Source organism: Odocoileus virginianus, chromosome 18 (assembly GCF_023699985.2).
Source record: "Odocoileus virginianus isolate 20LAN1187 ecotype Illinois chromosome 18, Ovbor_1.2, whole genome shotgun sequence".
Lineage (NCBI taxonomy): Eukaryota > Metazoa > Chordata > Mammalia > Artiodactyla > Cervidae > Odocoileus > Odocoileus virginianus.
Window position 1 is genome coordinate 11,407,539 of NC_069691.1, and position 25,644 is coordinate 11,433,182.

The 25,644-nt window shown below is 38.8% G+C and overlaps 1 protein-coding gene across 2 annotated transcripts in view; it reads left to right on the top strand.

Moving 5' to 3' along the window:
• Window positions 1-25,644, top strand: part of TRPM6 (transient receptor potential cation channel subfamily M member 6) — an 87,318-nt gene that overhangs the window by 17,736 nt on the left and 43,938 nt on the right. The window contains exons 10-20 of one of the 2 annotated variants that reach the window (XM_070480345.1): window positions 1,424-1,564; window positions 3,749-3,883; window positions 5,749-6,029; window positions 7,190-7,418; window positions 9,869-10,015; window positions 13,788-13,934; window positions 15,543-15,671; window positions 17,293-17,544; window positions 20,895-21,069; window positions 21,274-21,388; window positions 24,987-25,180. In XM_070480345.1, the coding sequence (XP_070336446.1) occupies window positions 1,424-1,564; window positions 3,749-3,883; window positions 5,749-6,029; window positions 7,190-7,418; window positions 9,869-10,015; window positions 13,788-13,934; window positions 15,543-15,671; window positions 17,293-17,544; window positions 20,895-21,069; window positions 21,274-21,388; window positions 24,987-25,180 (1,945 nt within the window). Of the gene's footprint in view, window positions 1-1,423; window positions 1,565-3,748; window positions 3,884-5,748; window positions 6,070-7,189; window positions 7,419-9,868; window positions 10,016-13,787; window positions 13,935-15,542; window positions 15,672-17,292; window positions 17,545-20,894; window positions 21,070-21,273; window positions 21,389-24,986; window positions 25,181-25,644 lie in introns of those variants that run through there. The other variant, XM_070480346.1, reaches the window with a different exon arrangement.

The window sequence follows — 25,644 nt, forward strand, 5'->3', positions numbered from 1 at the left end:
TGTCTTTACTGAAGGACTAGCGTGTGATTTCTGTTGTTTTGTTCTTGTTTTGGCTATTATTGATAATTCAGGGGCTCTCACTTCTTTTGTGAGTCTGTGTGTTGTTCTAGGGAACCAGGACCGATCCACTAGTCCCATCTTTGCTTATGTTTTACTCATGCTGTTCTCATTTCACCCTGAGTTAAGTCAGACATAAAATCATCTCTGACCTCCCATTAGTCACTAAACTTTCTGACTTTCACAGACTTTTTTTGCCTTAATTCTAAAGTTTAATATATTAGTGGGGAGAGTGTGGGCTTTCTGATTATGTTGACTTGGTGAGAGAACCAGAGTGAAAGGACTGTGGAGGAAGATATTTAGTTGGCAAATCAGTAATAAGCCAAAGTGTCCATGCTGATGTAAATTTAGTTTGCATTGATTTATGCTGGGTCAAAATAATTTTCCTTAGATTATTTCCTTAAACTCTGATTCTATCACAGTTTTATTCTAAACTGAAGAAAAAGGAATGAAATAGATATGCTTTTAACTAGCAGAAAAATGAGAGCACTTTTTGTGTTCCTTACAAAAGTAAATTATGACTGTGAAAAAGAAATTAAATTATTTATATTTATTTACATACATAACCTTATTTCTTATTCAAAGCTTTGGGAATGTTATTCACAGACTGTTCATTTCAAGGATCTTATTCATCATTGTGTGCCTTTAAAAGTATACTGTGTATGCATGGCAGTTCAGAAGAGGCACTAAGGTGGGTTTTAAGGGGTCAAAATAATTTTCATTTAGGCTAATACCATGTACTTGAAAACCTGCTGCTCAGGACTCCTACTAACCATAACCTTTGTCTTGGCACAGCCTCATGTTTTGATATCTCATTTTGTTTCACCATTTCATGTTCCTTACTTCGTTTGTTTTACTTCCTTTCATCTTCTTGTTTTGTGTGTGATGTTATAGCCATTTCAATAGAGAGGCTTAAGATTGTAACCTAATGTTTATTTTGGATTCTCCAGTATCTTCTCCAGTGATTACACTTCTGTTATAGTAGTTTTGTCATTGCCAGTTAAAAAAATCTTTTATGCTGTCTTTAAATGTATTTTATTCTGAAAGTGTGTGTATGCGTGAGAAAGAGAGGAAAAGAGAGTCAATGTGCTCTTATAAGCAGACATTCTGTGAAACTAAAAACATATTAAGGCTAAGTAATTTTTCCCATTTGAACAAGCAGATTGTAACAGTAGCTGGTTGTATTAATTCATAAATTGATTTTGTTATTAGTGATAACTCGGAGGCTCTCACTTCTTTTGTGAGTCTAAGCATTGTTCTAGGGTTACAGAATATGAGTTTCCCTTTTTGGTTATGTCCTAGTTACATGACAAGAGAGAGACGAAGAGAACTGACAGTTATAATTTGTTGCGTGCTTTTTTTGCAGCATGCCCTTCTCTCAGGCTATAAGATAACGCTGATCGACATTGGGTTGGTGATAGAATACCTCATTGGTGGAGCGTATCGCAGCAGCTACACTAGGAAGAATTTCAGAGCCTTGTACAACAACCTCTCCAGAAAACACAAGGTAGCATAATTGAAAAGTACCCTTGTAGAACTGACACTTTCTAGGAGTTATACTTTTAGAAAAATGACTTGGGAAGTTTAGGTGGGAAGAGTTTTCCAAATGGACATTCTGTTTACTGACAATTATTGAATATTTGCTCCATGTAAATTACTGTGCTAAGTGCTAGCCTGCTGGCCTGGATGGATGTAGACTTGCAGTTTAGAAACTCTTAGAGGAAACAGACATGAATAACTAGCCACAATACAAAACAGAATATAAACTGTGCTAAAATAAAATTGACATAGAAGTATGTAGTGAGAAAGTTTAGAGGAAGAGATGACTAGTTCTTTCCTCATCTTTCTTTTGGAAAATACACAAGTGGAAAGCTTAATAGGATTGCATCTATAAACTCATAATAGTACATAGCCTGGAGATGACAAACTTGGAACGTGTGTAGGGGTTATATTGGAAGATGTATGTAGAGTGTACCATGTAAATATACGTACTATATATATTTTATTTTCCATCATAGTTTTGAAAGTGTGAAAGTGGAGGTGTTAGTCACTCAGCCATGTCTGATTCTTTGCAACCCTATGAACTGTAATCCACTAGGCTCTTCTGTCCATGGAATTCTCCAGGCAAGAATACTGGAGTGGGTTGCCGTTTCCTTCTCCAGGGGAGTTTTCTGGATCTCCTGGGTCTCCTGCATTGCAGGCAGATTCTTTACTCTCTGAGCCACCAGGGAAGCACCAGAATTAATGTTGGTAGTTGGTTAGCAGAGAAAATATTGCTCGTTTCTTAAAATTGCCTTTCCAGATTAGTAAACTGAAGAGCGTAGTTCTTTTGTTAATTAATAAGTAAATTTTAATTGTTCTATGCATTTGGAGGAAAGAAAAGCGTGTAATGAAAGAGAGTGATTTAGATGGGAAAATCAGAGAACATCTCTGAGGAAACGACATTTCAGTTAAGAATGGTGGTAGATCTAAGGTAGGCGAGAATGAAGGGAGGGCAGTGGAAGTGAGGGGACTAGTATACTCAGAAGCCTAGAGATGAGAGTGATTCTGGCTTGAAGAGCTTAGTTCTTCTTGGGGAATAATGCAAGTGTTAGAAAAGATAGTTTGGGGCATTTTTGTTTGAAAGAAGAGCAGGGACAATACAAGGCTCAGTGCTGTGAACATCAGGGTATTATTTTGCAGTGACAGGAGGCCTTGGTCGCTGGACAGCGCCAGAAGGTTGTGCGGGATGATGCTGGAAAGATCACATGAAAAGTCTAGGCTATCAAGCTCCTTTTGATCTTTATTTAAAAAGAATGAAGGGAAGTGAAAACCCAACTTGGCTTTAAGAGATGAGGAAGCAAAACAGAAAGAAACCCAGTTCTCCCAGAGAAACTGTCCTTTATTGGAATTTCACAGACATAAGGATACACTTGAGGTATCAGCTCCTTCATTTAAACAAAATAAGCCTTGCTGTGAGGCTACCAGGGGCAGATAGAGGACTGACTGTGATGTTGGTGCAGTCCAGTGGGAAGCTTGCTGGCAGGTTCCTCTAATGCCCTTTCTAGAAACGGGTAGGAAATTGCCCATTTCTCTAACTATTTTCTAGAGAAGTATAGAGTTTATTGTTTCCTAGTAAATTAAATTGTGGCAGTTACAAACTAGTGCCACTTGGGAAGCCTGAAATCTTCATACTGACAAGCCATTAATTACGTTATTATTGGAACTAGCCATTGGAATTCCACTCCAGTAGTGATATTATGTAACACCTGGAGACATTTCATAGCTTTCTAACTTAAGCTTAACCTTGGAGCTGCTTGTGAATGGGAACTTTCTCTTATCAGACCTGTGAATCTTTATTGCCTGTTTTGAACTTGTTCCAGGTGTAGAACATCTGTTGATTCTAATGGAATTTCCACATAGAGAAGGAATGCAGATATATAATAGGGAACAAAAAAGGCATGTTCTTTAAGATGTTAGGAAATAGGAGTGTGCTTAATAAGAAGGGGTCATGAGAGGCTCTGGTTGGATGAGTAATTAATTACTAACCTTGGAAGAGAGACAGAACCATTGGATATTTGGTAGGATGCAATATTATATTTGGTTTTATTGTTGTCTAGAAACGAAAGATTAATAGTCACCACTTTCATTGTTACCATAATCATCTTTTTCCCTTTTTGTTTTGTTTTAAAAATAAAATAACACATGCCAGCAAATGACTACCCTCACTCAAAGCCTGTCCCAGCCTGCTCTTCACCGAAGATGCCGCTCAGGAAATAGGAAGGAGTCTACAGAGAGCACCCTGCATTCCCAGTTCATTAGAACTGCCCAACCTTACCAAGTCAAGGTACCACTTACTTATTTTAGATTTGAGAATAAAATTGTCCTTGAAGACTGAGATCTTTCCATCATTTTAAATTCAAGAATGGGGAATACAGATAGAGGGACCATTTATAGGAACTATGATGGTACAATGGTACTAAGATGGTACAAGTCAAAAACGTGATACAGCTGTTCTCTAACAGTGATGAGCAAATGCCCAGGATGGGGACTAAATGATCTCCAGGGCTGGCACCTCAGGCTGCCTTCCTTGTTCCCACCTCTGCCATGTCCAGATGATGACTCAGGAAGGCAGTCCATGGAATGGTACTAAAAAAATCACCATTACACCTTCATTCTCCTTTCCCTAAGGCTAATTAGAGAGGTGACTGTTACCTTCTCCTTTGCTTTTCTCTTACACTGTCCTCTTGTATCTTCTTTTTTCCCCTTTGAAGTTTTTTTGAAATTAATTTTAGCCTAATGTTACAGCATGGTAATGATAATGTATTTATGAATGTCTGTATGTATATGAGCAGAGTGATGCCCCTCTTCCCTGCACTACCTTAGTCCCACTTTGCTCTGGGCATGAATGCTTTTGTTCAAGAGTTTCCATAGAAATGGTTCTTATGTTGACTGAAAGAGGCTTGCTTTTTACAGCTCTTAGAATGAAAAGTTATATCATAAAATTACTGTTGGTCATAATCAATGAACACAAATTCCCTCTACTTATGGAAATAGAAGAAGCTTGTTACAATTTTTGCTCTGATCTCCTTTAATTGAAAAAGAATAATTGTTGAATCTTATCATTTTCCAGGCATTATTTTGGTTCTTGGTTGAATTTGAGATGCAGGTGGGCTAGAGAAGATATAATGATGACTAAGAAATGGTCCTGCCCTCCCCAGGAAGTAGCCTCAGTGCAGTGTGATGAGCATTGAACTAGAGATACACGCAGAGTGATATAGAAGACTGGGGGGCTTTAGAGAATGGTTTTTGAGATGAGTTGTAAAGGGTGGGTTTAACCTGGTAGAAAATGGTATTTCATTATTACCTATTACCATCACTATGGAAATATAGCCAGAATAAAGGAGATCAGAATTAAAACCAATCTATTTGTAAGAATGATGGCAACACTAGTATCATTTTACTAAGAAGAAGATAGTGGATCTATTTATAAGTAAGGTTAGAGGGTTTTTTTTTTATAGTTCTCATTTGTCTTATATGTAATTTCAGCCCATTTTCTTGAGAAATTGAAAGCTGTTGTATAGTTAGTGATTTTTCTAAAGGTATAGAGTTTTAAGTTGTGTTAAGTTATTTTATATTGTGTTAAGCTGTGTTAAGTTTTAAGCTGTGTTAACTTAAGTGGACTGAAGGTATCTTAGTCTAGGGACCCTGAAACTATTAGATACAACAAGAAATAGATGAATAAAAGGCCAAAGTTTTGGTTTCTGATTTATAAAGTTCTTCTATTATTTCCATCCTTTTTTCAGTGATTTTAAAAATATTTCTAAGATGCTCTGTGTCTTTTATCAGGTAAAACATCATGTATCTGAGTCTTTGGACACCCATTCCTATTTTATAGGACTTCCCTGGTGGCTCAGTGGTAAAGAATCCACCTGCCAATGCAGGAGACCTGGGTTCGATCCCTGGGTCAGGAAGATCCCCTGGAGAAGGAAATGGCAACCCACTCCAGTAGTCCTGCCTGGGAAATCCCATGGACAGAGGAACCTGACTGGCTGCAGTTCATAGGGTCACAAAAGTTATAAAGTTCTACTATTATTTCCATCCTTTTTCAGTGATTTTACAAATATTTCTGAGATACTCATTGTCTTTTGTCAGGTAGAACATCATACATCTGAGTATTTGGACACCCATTCCTATTTTATATTCTAACAGGAAAAGTCTGTAGCCCTTCATAAATCAAGGAAGAAGTCAAAAGAAGAACAAAGTATATCAGATGACCCTGATTCTACTGGCTTTATTTATCCTTATAATGACCTGCTGGTGTGGGCTGTGCTCATGAAAAGGCAGAAGATGGCCATGTTCTTCTGGCAGCATGGTGAGGAGGCCACGGTCAAAGCAGTGATTGCTTGTATCCTCTTCCGAGCAATGGCCCGGGAAGCCAAGGAGAGCAACATGGTGGATGATGCCTCCGAAGAACTGAAAAATTACTCAAAGTAGGAGTTCTCCCTTCACCTCACACTTAACATCGACACTTCTTAGAATGGTTAGAAACGTTTATCTTCCTCACCCTAGAACTTGTAAGAGGTGTGGACTTAGAGTGGCATGTTTCATGGACTCTTCCATAGATAAGGGCCTTGAGGTATTTTAAGGACTAAAGGAAAGAGAGGTGGCCCTTAGTTCAGGAGACTTGGGTTCTTGTCCTGGGGCTAGCTCTTTACTAATCGTCAAATGACTTGCCCAGACTGTGGGACTTTAGTTTCTTTTTTTTTTATTTAAAAATTCTTTTTGGGTTCACCACATGGCATGTGGGATCTTAATTTCTCAACCAGGGACAGAACCTGTGCCTCCTGCAGTGGAATTTTGGATTCTTAACCACTGGACCGCCAGGGAAGTCCTGGGACTTTAAACTATAAAATGTTCAATGAATAATTTTGGAAATCCCTCCCGACTATCAAACTCTTTGATACTAAGTTATGTTAAAAATTGTTGTTTACTTTAAGGACCTCTCAGACAGGAAAACAGGTAAATATATTATATATTAAATGCCAGAGAGTGATGATGGAAGATAGAAAAGTTAGGAATGTTTTGGGTTTTTTTATTTACTAATGCATGATGGTAGTAGGGAAAGAAGAGAAACTAGAGTTAGTTAATAGAAACTAATTTATAATTTTTATTTAAAAAAATTTCAGAGAATGACAGTGTCTATGTTTTAGAGAAAACAACCCCCCAGAAGATCACCTGGGGGTGTCCACAGGTCTAGCTTCTTACTTAAGTCATCTGTGTATTTTGTAAAATCTTAAAAAAAAAAAAATAGGAGTGAGGGGTTTCCACAGTTTTTCCTTAAATGCTAGTTTGATTTTGAATAGTCTTTTCTGGCAAGAATTCTTCATTAGGACCTATAGCTTGTTTTGTGGTGTGGAGTCACTTCTCAGGAGTAGGTCAGGGACTCTCGGTGGAAACCCTCTAGGTCTGTTCCTTCAAGAAAGGGAGAACAATCCATCTTCTGAGCTGCAGTCCCTTTTAAAGTAGCTTCTGCATTTTACTGTTCCCTCTTTTCTCCTGGTCTTTTCTGAGTCTCACATGTAACCTTTTTGAATGTTTCTGGAACTCCGGCCCGCCTTTATGCTTGCCACTCACCACTGTGTCATTGCAGACAGTTTGGCCAGCTTGCCCTGGATGTGTTGGAGAAGGCCTTCAAACAGAATGAAAGAATGGCCATGAAACTGTTGACCTACGAACTCAAGAACTGGAGCAATTCTACCTGTTTGAAGCTGGCTGTTTCTGGAGGGTTGAGGCCCTTCGTTTCACATACTTGTACCCAAATGCTACTAACTGATATGTGGATGGGACGTCTGAAAATGAGGAAAAACTCTTGGTTAAAGGTATATCTACTTGCTTTATAGAGTTTAATGTTATTAGTCTGGAGGTCTGTACTCTTTTTATTTATCCCTTGTTCCATAAGAGTACTTTCAGGAAAACCAATTATTAATACTATTTTTGATTCTCACAGATGAGCAGAGATCTTCACATTGGAACCTCTGACAACTACTTTATCTCCCACTCCCATGGTTTCTTTTAAAAAATGGGCATAATTGTGCCAGCCCAGTCCATTGCAAAGGCATATTCATGAGAAAGTGGCTAAAAGTTAGAAGCATGTACAGACCTAAGTAAGATTTCATTATTAGTATTCACCACTGCCCTAATCATTATAACAGAAGTAAATGAGACTTTTTACTGAAAATTTTCTCAGTTTAAGGTAGCTAACCCATGATAAACTAAATAAAATTAGCAGTTGGTTGTCCTCATCTAATGTAATGTTTCAGGAAATAAATGGCTGTTTTGTAAAGCTGTCCTCAAACACATTTGTTTACACCACTATATCCAAATTTTTGTATTCCATTATAGTTTAGCCTTATCTTTCATCTTGAATTAGAAATTAGAAACCCTTATTCCTGAGAACATAATAACTTTCTGCTCCTTGTATGCTTTACTTTTATGTCAACAAAGAGACTTAAGTGAAGCAAGACTAAATGTTTTTCCCCCAAACATGCTGAGCTGACAAAGAAGACTGAATTAGCTACTTAAAATCTCTGACTTGAAGCAAACCATATTGCTCTCCATGCCTGGATCCTAATTTATCAGTGCTTGGCTTGTAAGTTTTGGGAACACTTCCATAAATAATTGTAAAATGACTAGTTCCAAGTGGATGAAGACTGGAGGAAGACCTTATAGAGTTTTATGTGGAAAGGAAAGCTCATGTAAATGCTTTTAGGGAATAGACTCCAAACCCTTCCTTGGAAATGGGATATTGTTGTCATTGAACACTGTTTCATGAGCTGATCGTTCTGCAATGGTCAATGGCAACAGAATGTGGAGCTTTTCAGAAAGTAGATTAGGAACTAATTAGTGTAATATTATCATTGTGTTTGATAACTATGATGTTTCCAGACCTAGAAGATTGCATGTATTTTGGGTTCAACATCTGAAAAGAAAACAAACACACACACAAACCAATCCCTACCAGAACTGGGACAAGTCCAGAGAACTTCCACAGGAGATCAGGCTTTAAAACAAAACAACAAAAAGTCATTTCAGCATGAAAAAAAAAATTTTTTTTTCATTCACTGAACCCCAGAATACTGGGCCTTAATTTTAGCTCGAGATAATATTCACCAAGGTGATTCTCATAGAACTGAGTAAATCCAAGCTGTTTACCCTGAAAGGCCATACAAGTTGAATAGACTATAAATAAATTCATGAATGATAGCAATAGAGTGAAAACTTTGGATGTCTAGAGTTATACCTTCTGTGGGTTTTACTATCAGAGAAAATATATGTGTGATGAGAGATGGATGTAAACAGAGGGACTTGGTATGTTTTTACATTCTTGTTTAAAATATAAATAAATTTTATACTGTTTTATGTGATAATAACTACTTAGTGGCTTGAAAGAATTATTCAAGCAATATGCTCATTGAAAATGAAGACTTCTCAGTGCCCTGCCTCTAGTTTTCTTTTTTTAATTGGAGGATAATTGCTTTACAATGTGGTGGTGGTCTCTGCCACACAGTAATGCGAACCCCCTCCCTCTTAAACCTCCCCCCCCACCCCACGCCATTCCACTTCTCTACATCATCCCCGAGTGCCAGGTTGGGCTCCCCATGATATACAGCAGCTTCTTGCTAGTTGTTGTTGTTTAGTCGCTAAATTGCGACTCTTTTACAACCCCGTGGACTGCAGCCCACTTGTCCTTGGGATTTCCAGGCAAGAATGGGTTGCTGTTTCCTTCTCTAGGGGATCTTTTCGACTCAGGGTTTGAACCCAAGTCTTCTGCATCGCACGCGGATTCTTTACTGTCTGAGCCGCCAGGGAAAGAGTGCTCCAAATTCAAGTTTGTTTTTTGAAAGTGTCTGAATTCTTTTTTTAAAAAATATTTTTAATCCACCGTTAGTTGCATCTGTGGATGCAAAGCCCACATATATGATGGGCTGACTGAATCCCACTGTTAGGTTGTTTCACATCAGCCATCCTTCTATAGGTGGACATTTATGCTCAGTTGCTTAGTTGGACATTTATGTTGACACAATTTTTTTGCCATTACAGATAGCCCTGCACTGAACACCCCTACACATATGCCTGGATTCATGAGTATTTCTGAGGGAGACACTCTTCGTATTGGAATTCTTAAGTCAGAAAATATATATACAGTCAGGGTATCCACTTAATTGGGGATGGATCTGACATTTCCTATACACCCCAATCTTGACTTTATTTGGATCGTATGTGTGTCTTGTATAACCCTCACTACCTGCTTTGTTCTCCTCTTTTGAAGATCATCATCAGTATTCTTTTCCCACCTGCCATTTTGACATTGGAGTTTAAAAGCAAAGCAGAGATGTCGCATGTCCCACAGTCCCAGGACTTTACATGGTATAATGGGGACCAGGACGCCTGCACTCCCAAAGAAAGTTCTTATCAGGTTAGTATGATATCATGGTGAACTAAGTTTTCATGACCTGGGCTGCACACAAATATACACAGACACATAGCTTATTTATTAACAAACTATTTAACAATCTTAATCACATTATAGTATGGTCACGTATACTATGTTTGATAGTTCTGATTAACCTCCATATATGATTAGGCAAAATACCCTATTTCTGCCAAAATCAAAGACTCTATTATATCTAGGAAGCTGCTTAATATTTCATTTTCCTTTGTGACTAGTGGAACAAATAGACTTATTGTTTCTCGAAAACTATAATAAGGGATGCCTCACAGCCTTCAAAATATTTTATAAAATGCTGGTTTAGAATTTGTGCTGATATTCACTGTTTCATGCCACAGTTTTTTCACTTGTTATATGCAGTGAGTTCGGATAGTTTTACTTGAATTCCCAAAAGTGTACTCTTTCATGGGTAACTTGAGCTGGTTCTCTTGCAACCCATCTTTGCTGAAGAGCCTCCAATATGCTGTCTGCACATCCATTTTTTGAATTTTATGTTTCAAAATCGGATCATTGCTGATGAAGTTGCCATTTACTATGAGATGTTCAGTTCAGTTCAGTCACTTAGTCATGTCCGACTCTCTGTGACCCCATGGACTGCAGCACGCCAGGCCTCCCTGTCCATCACCAACTCCAGGAGTTTACTCAAACTCATGTCCATTGAGGTGCCATCCAGCCATCTCATCCTCTGTTGTCCCCTTCTCCTCATGCCTTCAATCTTTCCCAGCATCAGGGTCTTTTCAGATAAGTCAGTTATTCGCATAAGGTGGCTAGAGTTTCAGCTTCAGCTTCCAATGAATATTCAGGACTGGTTTCCTTTAGGATGGACTGGTTGGATCTCCTTGCTGTCCAAGGGACTCTCAAGAGTCTTCTCCAACACCACACTTCAAAAGCATCAATTCTTCAGTGCTCAGCTTTCTTTATGGTCCAACTCTCACATCCATACATGACTACTGGAAAAACCATACCTATGACTAGACGGACTGTGAAGTGTAGTGAACATCTTTTCTGGTACTTAATACTTAGTGAGGCTACTTCTTTAGCTAGTGTCTTGTCTGATGGGCTTTTGTACTTATGAGGTATTTGTTATAATGTTGAAAACATCTTTGATAAATGTTAAATGAAAAAGAATTAATTATAGTTTGTATGGCTGGCATCTGTTGTGATTGGTTGAGCATCCATTCTGATTGATAAACGCCAGATCAGTTAACCAGATGAGTTATTAAATATTTTGACTATCATGACTCTGGGTATGTGTGTTCCTCTTCTGTCCCTCCTTCCCCCTCTTCCCTTTTTTTCTAAGCCTGATAGTTCTGTTTGGGGTTCTCAGTGTACAAGATGGCAGGTATATTCTAACCTCTACAGAGTGTGTGAGAGATTCTCTGTGGCAAAACTGGGCTTTGCAAATTGTCATAATTGTGATTGTACTGGTTAGATTATATGTTTACTGCTGCTGCTGCTGCTAAGTCACTTCAGTCGTATCCGACTCTGTGCAACCTCATAGACAGCAGCCCACCAGGCTCACCCGTCCCTGGGATTCTCCAGGCAAGAACTAAGTTTAGACCGTTTCATTTTTTTTTTTTTTTTTAAGGAAAGAAAAGAAATGTAGTGCTCTCCTAACCTTATTAGAAATGGAAGGCAGTCTTTATATGTGAGACATTCACATGCACGTGTTTGATTTTATATGGTCTCAAGGCTAACAGTACAGCCTTCTTTCACTGTTTTCCTCATTTGGAGTTCTATTTCATGCCTTAAAGTTGCAGAATCTTTCTCTCTGGTAAGTGCACATGGCCAAGAACTATCTTTAAACCAGGCCACATTTTAAGAGACTTCACTCTGAATCACCCTAACTGGAGAACATGTCATCATCTCCTCGAATCTTGGTGGAAATATTCATGCTTGAGCAATCTTTCCAACGCAGGTGTTTTTCCAGCACTCTGCTTTCCAGCCACAACTCTTGGCAGATGATCTTGTATATTTTATTTGATATCATAATCAGATTCAACATCAGGAACTTCATATACATGTCATGGTATTTGGTCTTTGAATTTAACTCAGAGATAGGCTCAGTTAGTGTTTTTTAAAATAATTTTATTTATTTTGGCTGTGCTTGGTCTTCATTGATGTGTGAGCTTTTCTCTAGTTGCAGTAAGTTGGGGCTACTCTCTTGTGGAGGACGGGCTCTAGGGCACAGGGGCTTCAGTAGTTGTGGCACGTGGTTTATTTGCTACGCAGCATGTGGGATCTTCCTGGATCAGGGATCGAACCTGTTTCTCCTGCATTGGCAGGTGGATTCTTTACCACTGAGCTACCAGGGAAGCCCTCAATTAATGTTTTATAATATAAGAGAAGTTATTTAACAACACGGTCATTACTTAAATAGCTTTCTGGAGTCTTTCTGAAGTGGTACTGATGTCATTAAAATCACAGTATATGATGACTTTTAAAATCAGTTCTAAGCCATAGTTCTAAGCCATTTTAACTCTAGGCTGGTTCATCTCTGTTAGTAACTGGCTCAGTTCCTGTACTTCTAAATCACATCTCTGATTCCACTGTCCAAAGTGACATGAATAACAGAGCTATAAATCAGGCTCTGAGAAAACCCATCTACAGGCTTGAGGCCCCCAAATTTAAATTTTCTTGCTATTACATGGATAATTCAGGCAAAACTTGATTCATTCCTTGGCTTGGAAAGTCTTGGTAATCATGCAGGTCTGGTGTTCGAGAGACATCTTTTGTGGATAGGTGGAAGAAATAGGCTAGTCTGAGAGGCACCGTAGAACGTTCCTTTCTTTTCATTTAATATGACTTTCATAATTTACAGAAGTGACACATTTCCTGTTAAAAGATTAAAATCATGCAAACATCTGTGAAGTAGGATGATACCTCTTTTGCTTTTCTTTAATCATCCCTAAGTTTCCTCTTTTCAAAAGTAACCAGGGTGCAAGTGCTTTCCCCTCTCTTTCTTCTTTTCTCTCTAATGGTTCTTCTGAGCAGACACCTCTGTTAGTCACATTCATGCAACCACTTCCTTGTCACACAGATACTCATTTCTCACCACTGACAACTGTTAACCCCTTTAGGCTGACACATAACTTTTGATAAACTGATGGAAAGTGCTTTCCCTAGAAAATGCATGTACAACACAAATGCTTGCATATAATTGCAGCAGGTGCAAAGAACTCTGGAAGCTCGGAGTCCATGAATTTCAGGTAAGGAACCTCTGTTATTAATGAGCAGAGAAGCTGTCAAAGTCGGAATTCTTAGACTAACCCTGAGCCTGACTTCCTTGTGACTTGGGAAAGATGCATCACCAGTCTCTATCCATCTTGTCCTCCTTTTACATGGAAACAATTCCATTCTCTACTTAATTGATTTCATAAGGACTTTATTTATTTGAATATCCTTAGGTTCCAAAATTACTGATAAAGGAGATTAAAGAGAACAGGAAGAGGGACCATTTTAAAGTGCTTGGAACTACTCTTAGTTTGAGTAAATTTGACTATGGGAGACTCAACTTGCTTTTCAGAAATGCCCTGTTCTCTTTACCCTGTCAAAGATAGATAGAATACATGTAGTTTTTCTTCTGTTCAAGACTAAGATTGTAATTTGGCAGGTGGGTGCCCAATTAATTTCTAACATATTTATTATATTTATGAAATATATAATATTTTAGATATTTTAAAATGTCAGTGTTTTAGTTAAAGCTCTGACAATAAACAACTATTTGTTCATTTTACAGAAAGACCGTGATTTGGAAAGGGGACCTGACGAGAAAACAGATGAAAGTCAGCACCTTGATTTAAAGAGCGGGCCCCAAACCCTTCCTTGGACCAGGAAAGTCTATGAGTTCTACAATGCTCCAATTGTCAAGTTTTGGTTTTATACGGTTGGTCTCATTTAAAAAATTATATATAGTATTCAGGATGGTTAATTGCTAATGATAATGTTGATAGTGACATGCCTAATTTACCAACTTGTAATAAAAACGTAGTTTAGAAAAAGTGGGAGGCCTGGCAGAGGAGGCAGGAAAAAAGATTGGAGGGAGGTGAGAAAAGGTGAGGGCAGGTCTCTCCTACTTTTGGGAAGTGAAAGCACAAGCATTTTTGTCTTCTTCTGAGTGCTTATAGTTAGCACAGCTAGAACTAAACATTTGAAACTTTGTGGAACAGTACAATGAATAATAGTGGTTGTAGAATTAAGTGATGGGGTGGATTCATTTCCCATCTTGAGCAAAAATGTCAGTAGTTGAATTGATTTTTTTTCTTTGTAGGAATGTTGTGTAATATAGACTAAAAATGCAAGTGTTTATTGTTGTTGTTGTCTTCAGTAGCAAATACTTATAAATATATGGAGAAGAACACAAATTTTAGAAGAATTGTATCAAATACTAAATCTGTTATGGATGGAGAGATAGAGAAAGCAATAACTGTACACTAAATGTATTGAGTGCTTTTTACATTTATTTAATAGTATTTATTTTTCTAATGCTTATCTATAGTTAAATTTCTTATGGTCAAGGTTGTATATTTCTTTTTTTTTTTCCATTTATTTTTATTAGTTGGAGGCTAATTACTTTACATCATTGCAGTGGTTTTTGTCATACATTGAAATGAATTAGCCATGGATTTACATGTATTCCCCATCCCGGTCCCCCCTCCCACCTCCCTCTCCACCCGATCCCTCTGGGTCTTCCCAGTGCACCAGGCCCGAGCACTTGTCTCATGCACCCAAGCTGGGCTGGTGATCTGTTTCACCCTAGATAATATACATGTTTCGATGCTGGTCTCTTGAAACATCCCACCCTCGCCTTCTCCCAGAGTCCACAAGTCTGTTCTATACATTTAAGTCTCTTTTTCTGTTTTTCTGGAAATCTAGGTTTAATATATATACAGCTTAAACATACATTTCTTGATTGTCTATCATGTGTTAGGCTGAGTGCTTAAGCACTGTAGATAAAAATGTCAGCAGTCTTTAATTATAAAGATTCACAATCAGATAATACTTTTCTATCAACCAGGATATTTTAATTAGCATAAAATAAAATTCTCAGCAGTAATAAACATTACAACTTATTATATTTGAAAACAGTCTCCTACAAATACTGCTCCTTTGGCATCCCTAAGGATGTTTTCTGTTTAAATGGAGGAGAAGGTGTGTGATTCTCTCTTGGCTTGTTGTTAGCCTGACTGTGTCCATGCCAGAATGTGCAGGGTTCTGAAAATTCTGATCAGGAGCCAACAAGATGAGACCCTGCCCACTTTCATGCATTTGAGAAGAGTGCTCTTCTTTCCTTCCACAGAATCGTAGAATAGAGAACTGTGGATTCTTGTGCCTTCCTTGATATTAGGTCATCAGTAATCAGAAGGTGGTCCCAGTTATATTTCCCTGCCATCGTGTTGAAGTCCATGTGATTTCTGTTGAGTTGGGCGCATGTCTTCTTGGTGTCCTCCACTGTGACTCACTCATGACCAGGGAATGCGTGTCCCCCTCACAGATGGTGTACTTGGCATTCCTTATGCTGTTCACTTACACCGTGTTGGTGGAGATGCAGCCCCAGCCCAGCATTCAGGAGTGGCTTGTTATTATCTACATCTTCACCAACGCCATTGAGAAGGTCAGGGAGGTGAGTTACCCTTTCTCCCCTTGTCTTCGGTACATCTCTGCTAGAGGTGTTCTGGGATGGGATGGTGAAAATGGGGAGGTCAAAGGTTGAGGCGGGGTGGGCAATGATCCTGAATTGGCATGCTCCAGGAGGGTAATTGGGGGAAATTTCTGATCTCAACCTTTTATTGTTGCCAAATAATTTCTCTTGGTTGCCGCTCTTTGAAAGCAGTTATTTTTGAGGCCATCTAAGTGTGTTTATCAGTCACAGAGTGATAGTGTCTAGTTGTTATTAGACCCTCTGACTATTAGATATCCCATCCCTAGAGTGTTTTTTTTTTTAATAAGATTGATTTTCATATAGTCTAACTTTACTTACATATTATCGGTTTCATGTCACATAGTGGCTAAAGTGCAGTGGTAAAGAATTCATGTATAGCCTTTGAAAATTCCTACTAAACATCCCTCTGGGGCAAGTAGTCCAAGAAACAAAACAAAGAAAACTTTTTATTTTTAATTTATAGTGAGTCACTTTAAAAAAAAAAGGAATGAATATTCCCATGCAGTTATAATGTAATCACATATAGTATGCTGCTGCTGCTGCCACTAAGTTGCTTCAGTCGTGTCCGACTCTGTGCGACCCCATAGACGGCAGCCCACCAGGCTCCCCCATCCCTGGGATTCTCCAGGCAAGAACACTGAAGTGGGTTGTCATTTCCTTCTCCAAAGCATGAAAGTGAAAAGTGAAAGTGAAGTTGCCCAGTCGTGTCTGACTCTTCACGACCCCATGGACTGCAGCCTACCAGGCTCCTCCGTCCATGGGAGTTTCCAGGCAAGAGTACTGGAGTGGGGTGCCATTGCCTTCTCTGACATATAGTATAACTTAGACTATTTTAGAATCACTGTATATGTAGCTCTACCTTTGTGCATTTACATATATTGAGTTTGTCCTAGAGCTATTATGACCAATACTGTATATTATGTAGATATAGTCTTAGTAATTATATTTATGTTGCCTGCTAGTTACTATTGTGGAGTTTATAGATTGTAGAAAACAATTCAGCAGAAAAATGTTCTCTAAATTCTACCATTCTTTTTAATGCCTCAGGAAAAATGGGTTTACTGTTTGACATTTCAATTTGTCTGACATCCTGTTGCAGGGGTAATTTCTTGTAATAGTGAGTTCTAATGTCACGTTCAATTTGCTAACTGTTCATTAACAGCAATAGTGGGACCAGATTATAGGATTCTTTCATTTCTTTGCACTAGGCTATTCATCATGAAATGGCATTGCAGCTATATTCCATTGCAATGTTGAGCTTTAAAATAGTCTCAGTGTTTCCCTGTGTTAGTTTAGGATTGATCAAATCTAGAAAAAACTTTTCTTTCTTCCTTTTTTAAAATTTCTGGTTGGGTTTTTAAATAGTTGACCAGCATTAATAGTCACATTAAGCTGTATTTATAGGATTGTTTAAATAATTCATTCCCCAAGGATAACTTACATCTCCAAAGCTGCCTTATGATCTAAGGTTTGGCAGGATTCAATTCCTCCGTAAATGCACAGTTGAAGTATTGAAGATCATATTGATGAGACTCTTGGGTTGTAACCCATTCTTTGTTTCTTTCTTTCTGTCATGTTTTAGGTCTGTATTTCAGAACCTGGGAAGTTTACTCAAAAGGTGAAAGTATGGATTAGCGAGTACTGGAACCTAATGGAGACTGTGGCTATTGGTCTGTTTTTGGTGGGATTTGGCTTTCGGTGGGGTGACCCACCTTTCTACACAGCAGGAAGACTGATATACTGCATCAACATCATATTCTGGTTCTCACGGCTCCTAGACTTTTTTGCTGTGAATCAACATGCAGGTCCCTATGTGACCATGATTGCAAAAATGGTGAGTACTGTCTGCCGTATAACCTGGTGTTCTTTTAACAGTTCTACCTGATTTCATGGTTCATATTCAATAGTATTATAACTTTTAAAATTATTTAAAGAAGTACACACTTCATCACCACTTATTTTATAACTTAAATTCATATTTAACAAATGTCCCTGGATAGCATATTGGATAGTTGACTCTGATACTCATCTTACCCTTTTAGTTAGGTCCAGATGATGGGGGATTGAGTCGTATTTGTCTCTGAGCTCAGTAAGCTGAAATACTGATTTGTCTTGTCTCTCTACCCTTAGCCAACTCTAAATAGTGATTACTGTGAGCCACACCCTGTTCTAAGTACTTTGTATATATTAACTCATTTAATCTTAAAAACAATTTTAAGAGATGGGTACTGTTATCCACATTTTACATTCAGGGAAATGGAGTTTAAGTAAATTTCCCAAAGGAGTAAGTTGGGGAGCCAGGATTCAAATCTGGACCAGCTGGCTCTGTCTGCCATCTGAGCTCACTGTGCACTTGTATAAGCCCTGTCCAACTGACTTTGCCCAGGACTTAAGAAGGACAGCACCTCACGATCTTCTTTGCTTTTTCTTCTAGAATATTCACTAACAGGGAAGGGGCAAGCTCTTGAGAAGGAAGAGTTGTGTTGAGATAGAGGAAGAGGACAGTAAAGGGGGAACCTCCAGGATACCAAAGATAGATTTCTGTTACTTTATTCTTTTCTCTTAGACCAGCAATATTTTCTCTGGCCTTGGTGACATTGGTATTAATTTGGTAATCTATGCTGAGGTAACCAGTGTATCCCAGTGACTCAGTACAAGTTTATTTCTCCCTGATGCAAAGACTGATGGGTGCTCATAGAGGCCGGCCTCTATCCAGTGACCGAGGGATCTCGAATCCTTCCTTCTTGGGGTATACCCATGTCATTATGTGGCTTCTGAGGTTTCCTATGACAGGGAATAAGAGGGATGGAGAAAATCCCATGGAGGAGCATGCTTTTAAAGGGATGGAGCAGCTTCTAACTGTTCTGAAGGGGAAGTGAGTCAAACTGCTATTATTCCACAGCCCATTGGCCAGAACAGGTCATGTGGCTCCTGCCTCATGGAAGGGAAGCTAATAGGAAATTCATGGTGTAAGTTTCTGCCACAGTGAACAAGTAGATTAATCTGATGTATTAATATATTTAGTAATATAAATGAATTATTTGAAAGAGCTTTTCCAAATTATAATACATGTGTATGGTACATGTATATATGGTATGTGTTCTCAAGCAGTCCTTCATTGTACACTGAAACAATCAGGCTTAGTTTGTTTTTTAAACTTTTTATCTTGTCCTGGGGTATGGCCAATTGACAAGCAATGTTGTCATAGTTTCAGGTGAACAGTGAAAGGATTCAGCCGCACATATACATATATCTGTTTCTCCCAAACTACCTCCTATTCAGGCTGCCACATGACGTTGAGCAGAATTCCCTGTGGTATACAACAGGTCCTTGTTGGTTATCCATTTAAAATATAGCAGTGTGTACATGTCCATCCCAAACTCTGTAACTATCTCTCCCCAACATCCTTCCCCCTGGTAACCATAAGTTCATTCCCTAAGTCTGTGAGTCTCTTTCTGTTTTGTGATAACTTCATTTGTGTCATTTCTTTGTAGATTCCACATATAAGGGATGTCAGATGATCCTTCTCCTTCTCTGTCTGTCCTGCTTCACTCAGTGGGACAACTTCGAGGCCAATCCATGTTGCTGTAAATGGCATTATTTCATTCTTTTTACTGGCTGAGTAATATTCCACTGTACAGATGCACCACATCTTCTACCATTCCTCTGTCACTGGACATTTATGTTGCTTCTTGTTGCTATTGCTGTTTAGTCATTAAGTCATGTCCAGCTGTTTGTGACCACCAGACTCCTCTGTCCATGGCTTTCTCCAGGCAAGAATACTGGAGTGGGTCACCATTTCCTTCTCCAGGGGATCTTCCCAACCCAGGGATTGAACCCATGTCTCCTGCTTGGCAGGCCGATTCTTTACCACTGAGCCACCTGGGAAACCCCAAGGTTGCTTCTGTGTCTTGGCTATTGTAAACTGTGCTGCAATGAACACTGGGTTGCATGCATCCTTTCAGATCATGTTTTTCTCCAGATACATGCTCAGGAGTGGGATTGCAGGGTCATATTGAAGCTCTATTTTTAGTTTTTTAGAAAACCTCCATCCTATTCTCCATAGTGGCTGTACCAATTTGCATTCCCACCAACATTGTAGGAGAGTTGAATCAGGCTTACTTTGACTGCAAAGACTAACTGAGAGTTAATGAACCACTGGATTTAACAAACATCATTTTATAGTTGCTTTTACATCTTTTTTTTTTCCCCCTTAAATTCTTCAGTTTGCTAAGTAGCCTGGAATTGTTCAGCAGATTCTTGGCCTGAGCAATTTTCTCAGACTCTAAATACTGCTGAAGATAATCCTGGGAATAAGGAGCCATTTTACTAATTTGAATTACCCTAATTTTTTTCTTTTCGTAATCTCTTCTGAAAAGTTAGATATTAGCCAGTCAAAAGCTATTCATATTTCATCACTTCTTTAAAAAAGCACAGATTCTCTACTGTTAGTAGATTTAAATTATTCCATAGGCTACCTGAAACATGTATTGTGCAGAGAAAACAAGATGTTTTAAACAGAGGAAATCCAGTTGTTCATGGACTAGGTATTTTGGTCAATGACTAGACAGTCTTATTATTGGCAGGTCTAATTATGATGACTCCAGGTATTTTATTTGTTTTGAATTTCTAATCTGTGTGAAAATTCTGGCTGTGCCATTTTTTTTTTTAACTTTTTAGTTTGTACTGGGGCTCAGATGGTAAAGAATCTGCCTGCAATGAGGGAGACCTGGGTTCAATCCCTGGGTTGGAAAGATCCCCTGGAGAAGGGCATTGCTACCCACTCCAGTATTCTTGCCTGGAGATTTCCATGGACAGAGGAGCCTGGCGGGCCATAGTCCATGCGGTCACAAAGAGTCAGACATGACTGAGCGACTAACACTTTCACTTTCATTGGGGTATAGCGATTAACAATGTTGTGATAGTTTCAGGTGGACAGGAGAATGATTCAACAATACATACACATGTATCCATTTTCCCGCCAAACCCCACTCCCAGCCAGGCTGCCACATTACATTGAGCAGAGTTCCATGGGCTATGCAGCAGGTCCTTGTTGGTTATCCATTTTAAATATAGCAGTGTGTACATGACCATCCCAGACTCTCTAACTATCTCTTCCTGCTGGCAACCATTAGTTCATTTTCTAAGTCAGTGAGTTTGTTTCTGTGCCATGCTTTTTTGTAGACAGCAAACATGTTCTACATTGTGATCATCATGGCCATTGTCCTCCTGAGCTTTGGAGTGGCACGTAAAGCCATCCTTTCACCAAAGGAGCCCCCATCCTGGACCCTTGCCCGAGATATCGTATTTGAGCCATACTGGATGATATATGGAGAAGTCTATGCTTCAGATATAGATGGTATGTAGAGGACTCCACCACTCTGTGGAAATCAAACCCTTGTAGACACTCAGAGTTGAAAAGAACTCTGGAAAACAACCATCTGAATCTTAAAAATGTCAAGAGTTTGTGGTATTCTGCTAAGTCAGTATGCTAAATATTTGTCCATGGTCATAGGACTGTGATTCACCTTGTCTCTCATTCTTTTAAATTCTTTCTTTGCAGTTTGTTCAAGCCAGCCATCCTGCCCTCCTGGTTCTTTTCTCACTCCATTCCTGCAAGCTGTCTACCTCTTCGTGCAATATATCATCATGGTGAATCTGTTGATTGCTTTCTTCAAGTAGGTTATTTTAATCAGATATGGTTATTTTGTATCAATCAAAATGGGTGAAGTATTTTGAAAGATTCACATGTAACCTTTGTGTTAATGCGTATCATGCTTTATTACTGTGGTTTTATGGTTTTAAAAATATGGGCATGGGAATACTGGTAGGAAGGTAGTGGAGTGTGAGAAGAGAAAAAACAACAGACTGTAATAAAAACAGAATTAAAAAGAGATCATACACTGTAATTAACCAATAATTTGGAATCATGGGGAATAGCAGTTAACGAGTTCAGCTCTCATGATATTTCATCCTCTGTTTCCTTCAGTATCACGTCACTTCTTCTCAGCCTTCTTTCCCTGGTTCGTCATCTTCTCTCCAGCCTTTTAACACTGGGGTTTGTCCCTGGGCCCAGACCTTTTGTTTATGCTTTGTTTGGTGATCTCTTTCAGTTTGCTATAAATATGTTCTATATCTTGACAAACTCCAACGTATATCTTCAGCCTACATCTCTTTCTTGCACTCCGGTTCTATAGGTCCAGCTGCCCTGTTCCATTGCCAGTCAGATGTATAATAGATTTCTAAGCTTTTAAATGTCCAAACTCTTGATTTCCCCTCTTTCCCAATATACACTTATTCTTCTTATAGTTTCGTTTTTTTTTGTCATCCAGGCCAAAAACCTTGGCCTTCTTATTGCCTCTCATATTTCTAGGTTTAGATTGTCAGAAATACCTTTGACTCCACCTTCAAATAGATCCTCAGTCCAACCATCTGTCATACCTCACTGCTACCACCAGAAAGCCTCCTAATTATTTCTCTGCTTCTGTCTTTGGGCCCTATTTTCTTTTCTCAACACTGTAGTCCTAATGACACTTATCAAACCTAAGGATGTTATTTAAAAGTGCAGCCGCCCTTTCCTTCCATCATCTCCTTGGCATGCCTGGTCCCCCTTACTCTTCTTTCTTTATCCTACTCACTTATATATACAAATATATGTTATAATTTATTTATATATTACTTTTTGCCCCCATTTATCTCATTCTGGAATATAGGCTTCACAAGGAACAAGTTTGGCTTTTTGCTTTGGGGTTTTCTTTTTTCCTTTTTTGCCTATGAATTTATCCCAAGCATTGAAAAGAATTTAATGGATGAAAGAAGTCAAGTGACATGATGGGAAGGAATTAGTTTTTTCTGAATGCCTCCTTTATGCCAGGCACTGTATGAAGTATTTTATTTATTATCTTACTGAAAAGGGAAAGGGAAATCAATGCATAGAAGTGAGTAAAGAAAGTAGAGGAGATAAAGCTGAAAGCAGATAAAATAAAGAAAAACACAGGCAAAAAATGACTGTTGTTGCATATATATCAGGAAAATCTTATTAGTTATTACAAGCTTATATGATAGCTGTCATCTCTCTTTAGTCTCACCATTTTATGAACTTGTAACATTTGCTGGTGTTTAATTATTATAGCTTTTATTCTGACATTTCAAATAAGATCAGTGGGTATGAGATTTTTGTTTCTCAAAAATAGCAGGTGTCAAAAGAGAGGCTGAGAAATCCTCCCACAGGCCAATCTTGTCACTGCGATGAACACACGAGAACCATACAAGCTGCTTCTTGTTCAGCTGCTAAGTCGTGTCCCAGTCCTGCAACCGCATGGACTGCAGCATGCCAGTCCGTGTCCTTCCCTGTCCTTCACTGTCTCCCGGAGTTTGCTCAGACTCATGCCCATTGAGTCGATGATGCCATCCAACCATCTCACCTACTGTTGCCCTCTCCTCCTGTCTTATCTTGATCTTTCCCAGTTATCAGGGTCTTCTCCAGTGAGTTGGCTCTCTGCATCAGGTGGCCAAAGCATTGGAGCTTCAACTTCAGTATCAGTCCTTCCAGTGAACATTAAGTGTTGATTTCCTTTAGGATTTTCTTCCAAGTTGAGCAACCCCAGATCTGACTACTTATCCAAAAGCCCCTTTCCAGAGTCTGTAATAGGAAGAACCTGACAAACACTGTGAAGATCGCCACCTGCTGGTAGACATGCTGTAGTCACACTTGGGCTGGCAGTAGCTTGGAACCTCGGTGATCCTCAAACTTGGTTGTGCAAGAGAATTACTTGGAGGACTTGCTGAGACAGGGATGACCAATTTGGTCATTCTGGGGTGAGTCAGTAAGTGAAAGTCACTCAATCATGTCCAGCTCTTTGCAAGCCCATGGACTGTAGCCTGCCAGGCTCCTCTGTTCCTGGAATTCTCCAGGCAAGAATACTGGAGTAGGAAGTTGTTCCCTCCTCCAAGGGGATCTTCCCAACCCAGGATCCAACCCAGATCTCCTGCATTGCAGGCAGATTCTTTATTTTCTGAGCTACCAGGGAAGCCCCATTCTGGGGTCGGGCCCAAGAATTTGTATTTCTGACAGGTTCTCAGGTGATGCTAGTGCTGCCGGCTCAGTGACCACACTTGAAGAATTGCTGTTAAATCCAGTCATCAGTGCTTCCTTATCTATTTTATGTAATCTGAGACTTCCCCTTTCCTTTTTCCTCTCTTTTTTTAAATCTCACTAAGTGTCTTGTGGGGTCTGAGTTCCAGGGCCAGCATCCCATGCCGTGGCAGCATGGAGTCTTAACCATGGATGCCTGGGAAGTCCCTCCCCATTCTTCAATCCTAAGCTGTTTTTCTCCGGGATAGTTTGAGTTTCTTCTCTTTACCATTCCTGCAGTTTAGGGTTACTTGCATTTTTATTTGTCAAATTTGTCTGCCCTTAAGTGCTTCTCTGCCATCTTTCTCTAAAGAAAGAAATTCTATATTAGCCTAAGCAAAATATTAAGATAGATATTTCGTTGTGCCCTCCCCAACCATATCATATTATAGACTTAGAGTTATATAGTTAAGGATGACATGTTGCTTGAGAATGGGTACCACTCATGATAACTTCATCACAAGCTCTATAATATAAAAATATTTTTCTGCACTATTTGTATATTGAATTGATATAATAAAGGGAAAAATCCAAAGTAGCCTACCAATATGGAGTTACTTTTATTATAAAGTTAATATAAATAATTGATCTAGCTTCTAAATCAAAGTTCTGCTTATTGGTTTATTTTAGGATGAATTGATTTTTATTGCCTGCCTCATCTTTTTCTTTTTTTTTTTTTTTCATTTGAATGTTTTAGCTAGGGTTATTCTAGCACTTCTCACATTTGATATTTAGGAGAATCTCTTCATAAGATTGATAATATAGAGGAACATTAAAACTGTTTATCATTAAGGATGACTTATGGACTGAAAAGATCTTATGTGAAGAGAGATAGTGAATCAGGAATAATGTTATTTCCAGACAATAGTTTCTGTTCATTGTATTTACAATGTTAGCATTTTCTTCTCTCTGATTGTAATTTCTACCTTTTGCATATTCTGATTGGCATATTTTATTGTAGAGGATTAATGTGTGTTGTTTGGGAAAGAAGAATCATAAATGCAATGGATATTATTTTTATTGGCTAACTACTGGTCACATGAGGTGAACCAATCATAAGCTGGAAAAGAAAGCAGTAATCTAACTGTCATGTTTCCGGATTCTGTATTAAAACACTGTCCCTCTTTTACTGCAACTTACAGTAACGTTTACATAGATCTGAAATCCATTTCAAATAACCTGTGGAAATACAATCGCTATCGTTACATCATGACCTATCATGAGAAGCCTTGGCTGCCCCCACCTTTCATCCTGCTGAGTCACATTGGTCTCCTGCTTCGTCATCTTTGCCAGCACCAAGCTCCAAATGACCAAGAAGAAGGTGATGTTGGATTAAGTAAGTTTTTAACTGGTGGCACAAGAGAAAGAGAGTAAACAGCAGAGATCCAAGGTGAAGACACCTGGAACATTGTCGATTAAATTCAGGGCACAGGTTGGAAGGCTCTGGGAGTTAAATTAAAAGATGATCGGTTGGGAACCTGGGTCTAAGTAAACACATTGATCTCATTATGCGGTTAAAGTATCTTTTGCTAAGAGTAATTAATAGTTTGAAAGAAAGAAATGGATAGGAACAGAAGCTCTGCTTGGATTTGTAAAGGCTTTTTGTCACCTGGAAAACCTGTATTTTCTGTTTAATTGAGAAGTCATCAGAATAGTTCCTTGAAAGCAGTAGTCCCAGTGACCCGTACTTATTCCTAGTTGATGAAGATGGAATCCAAATTGAAAGGATACAGGTCTTGTGGATTAAAGGAAATAGATAAACCAGACTTTGTCTAACTTATTCGCTAGAGTCAAGGCTCT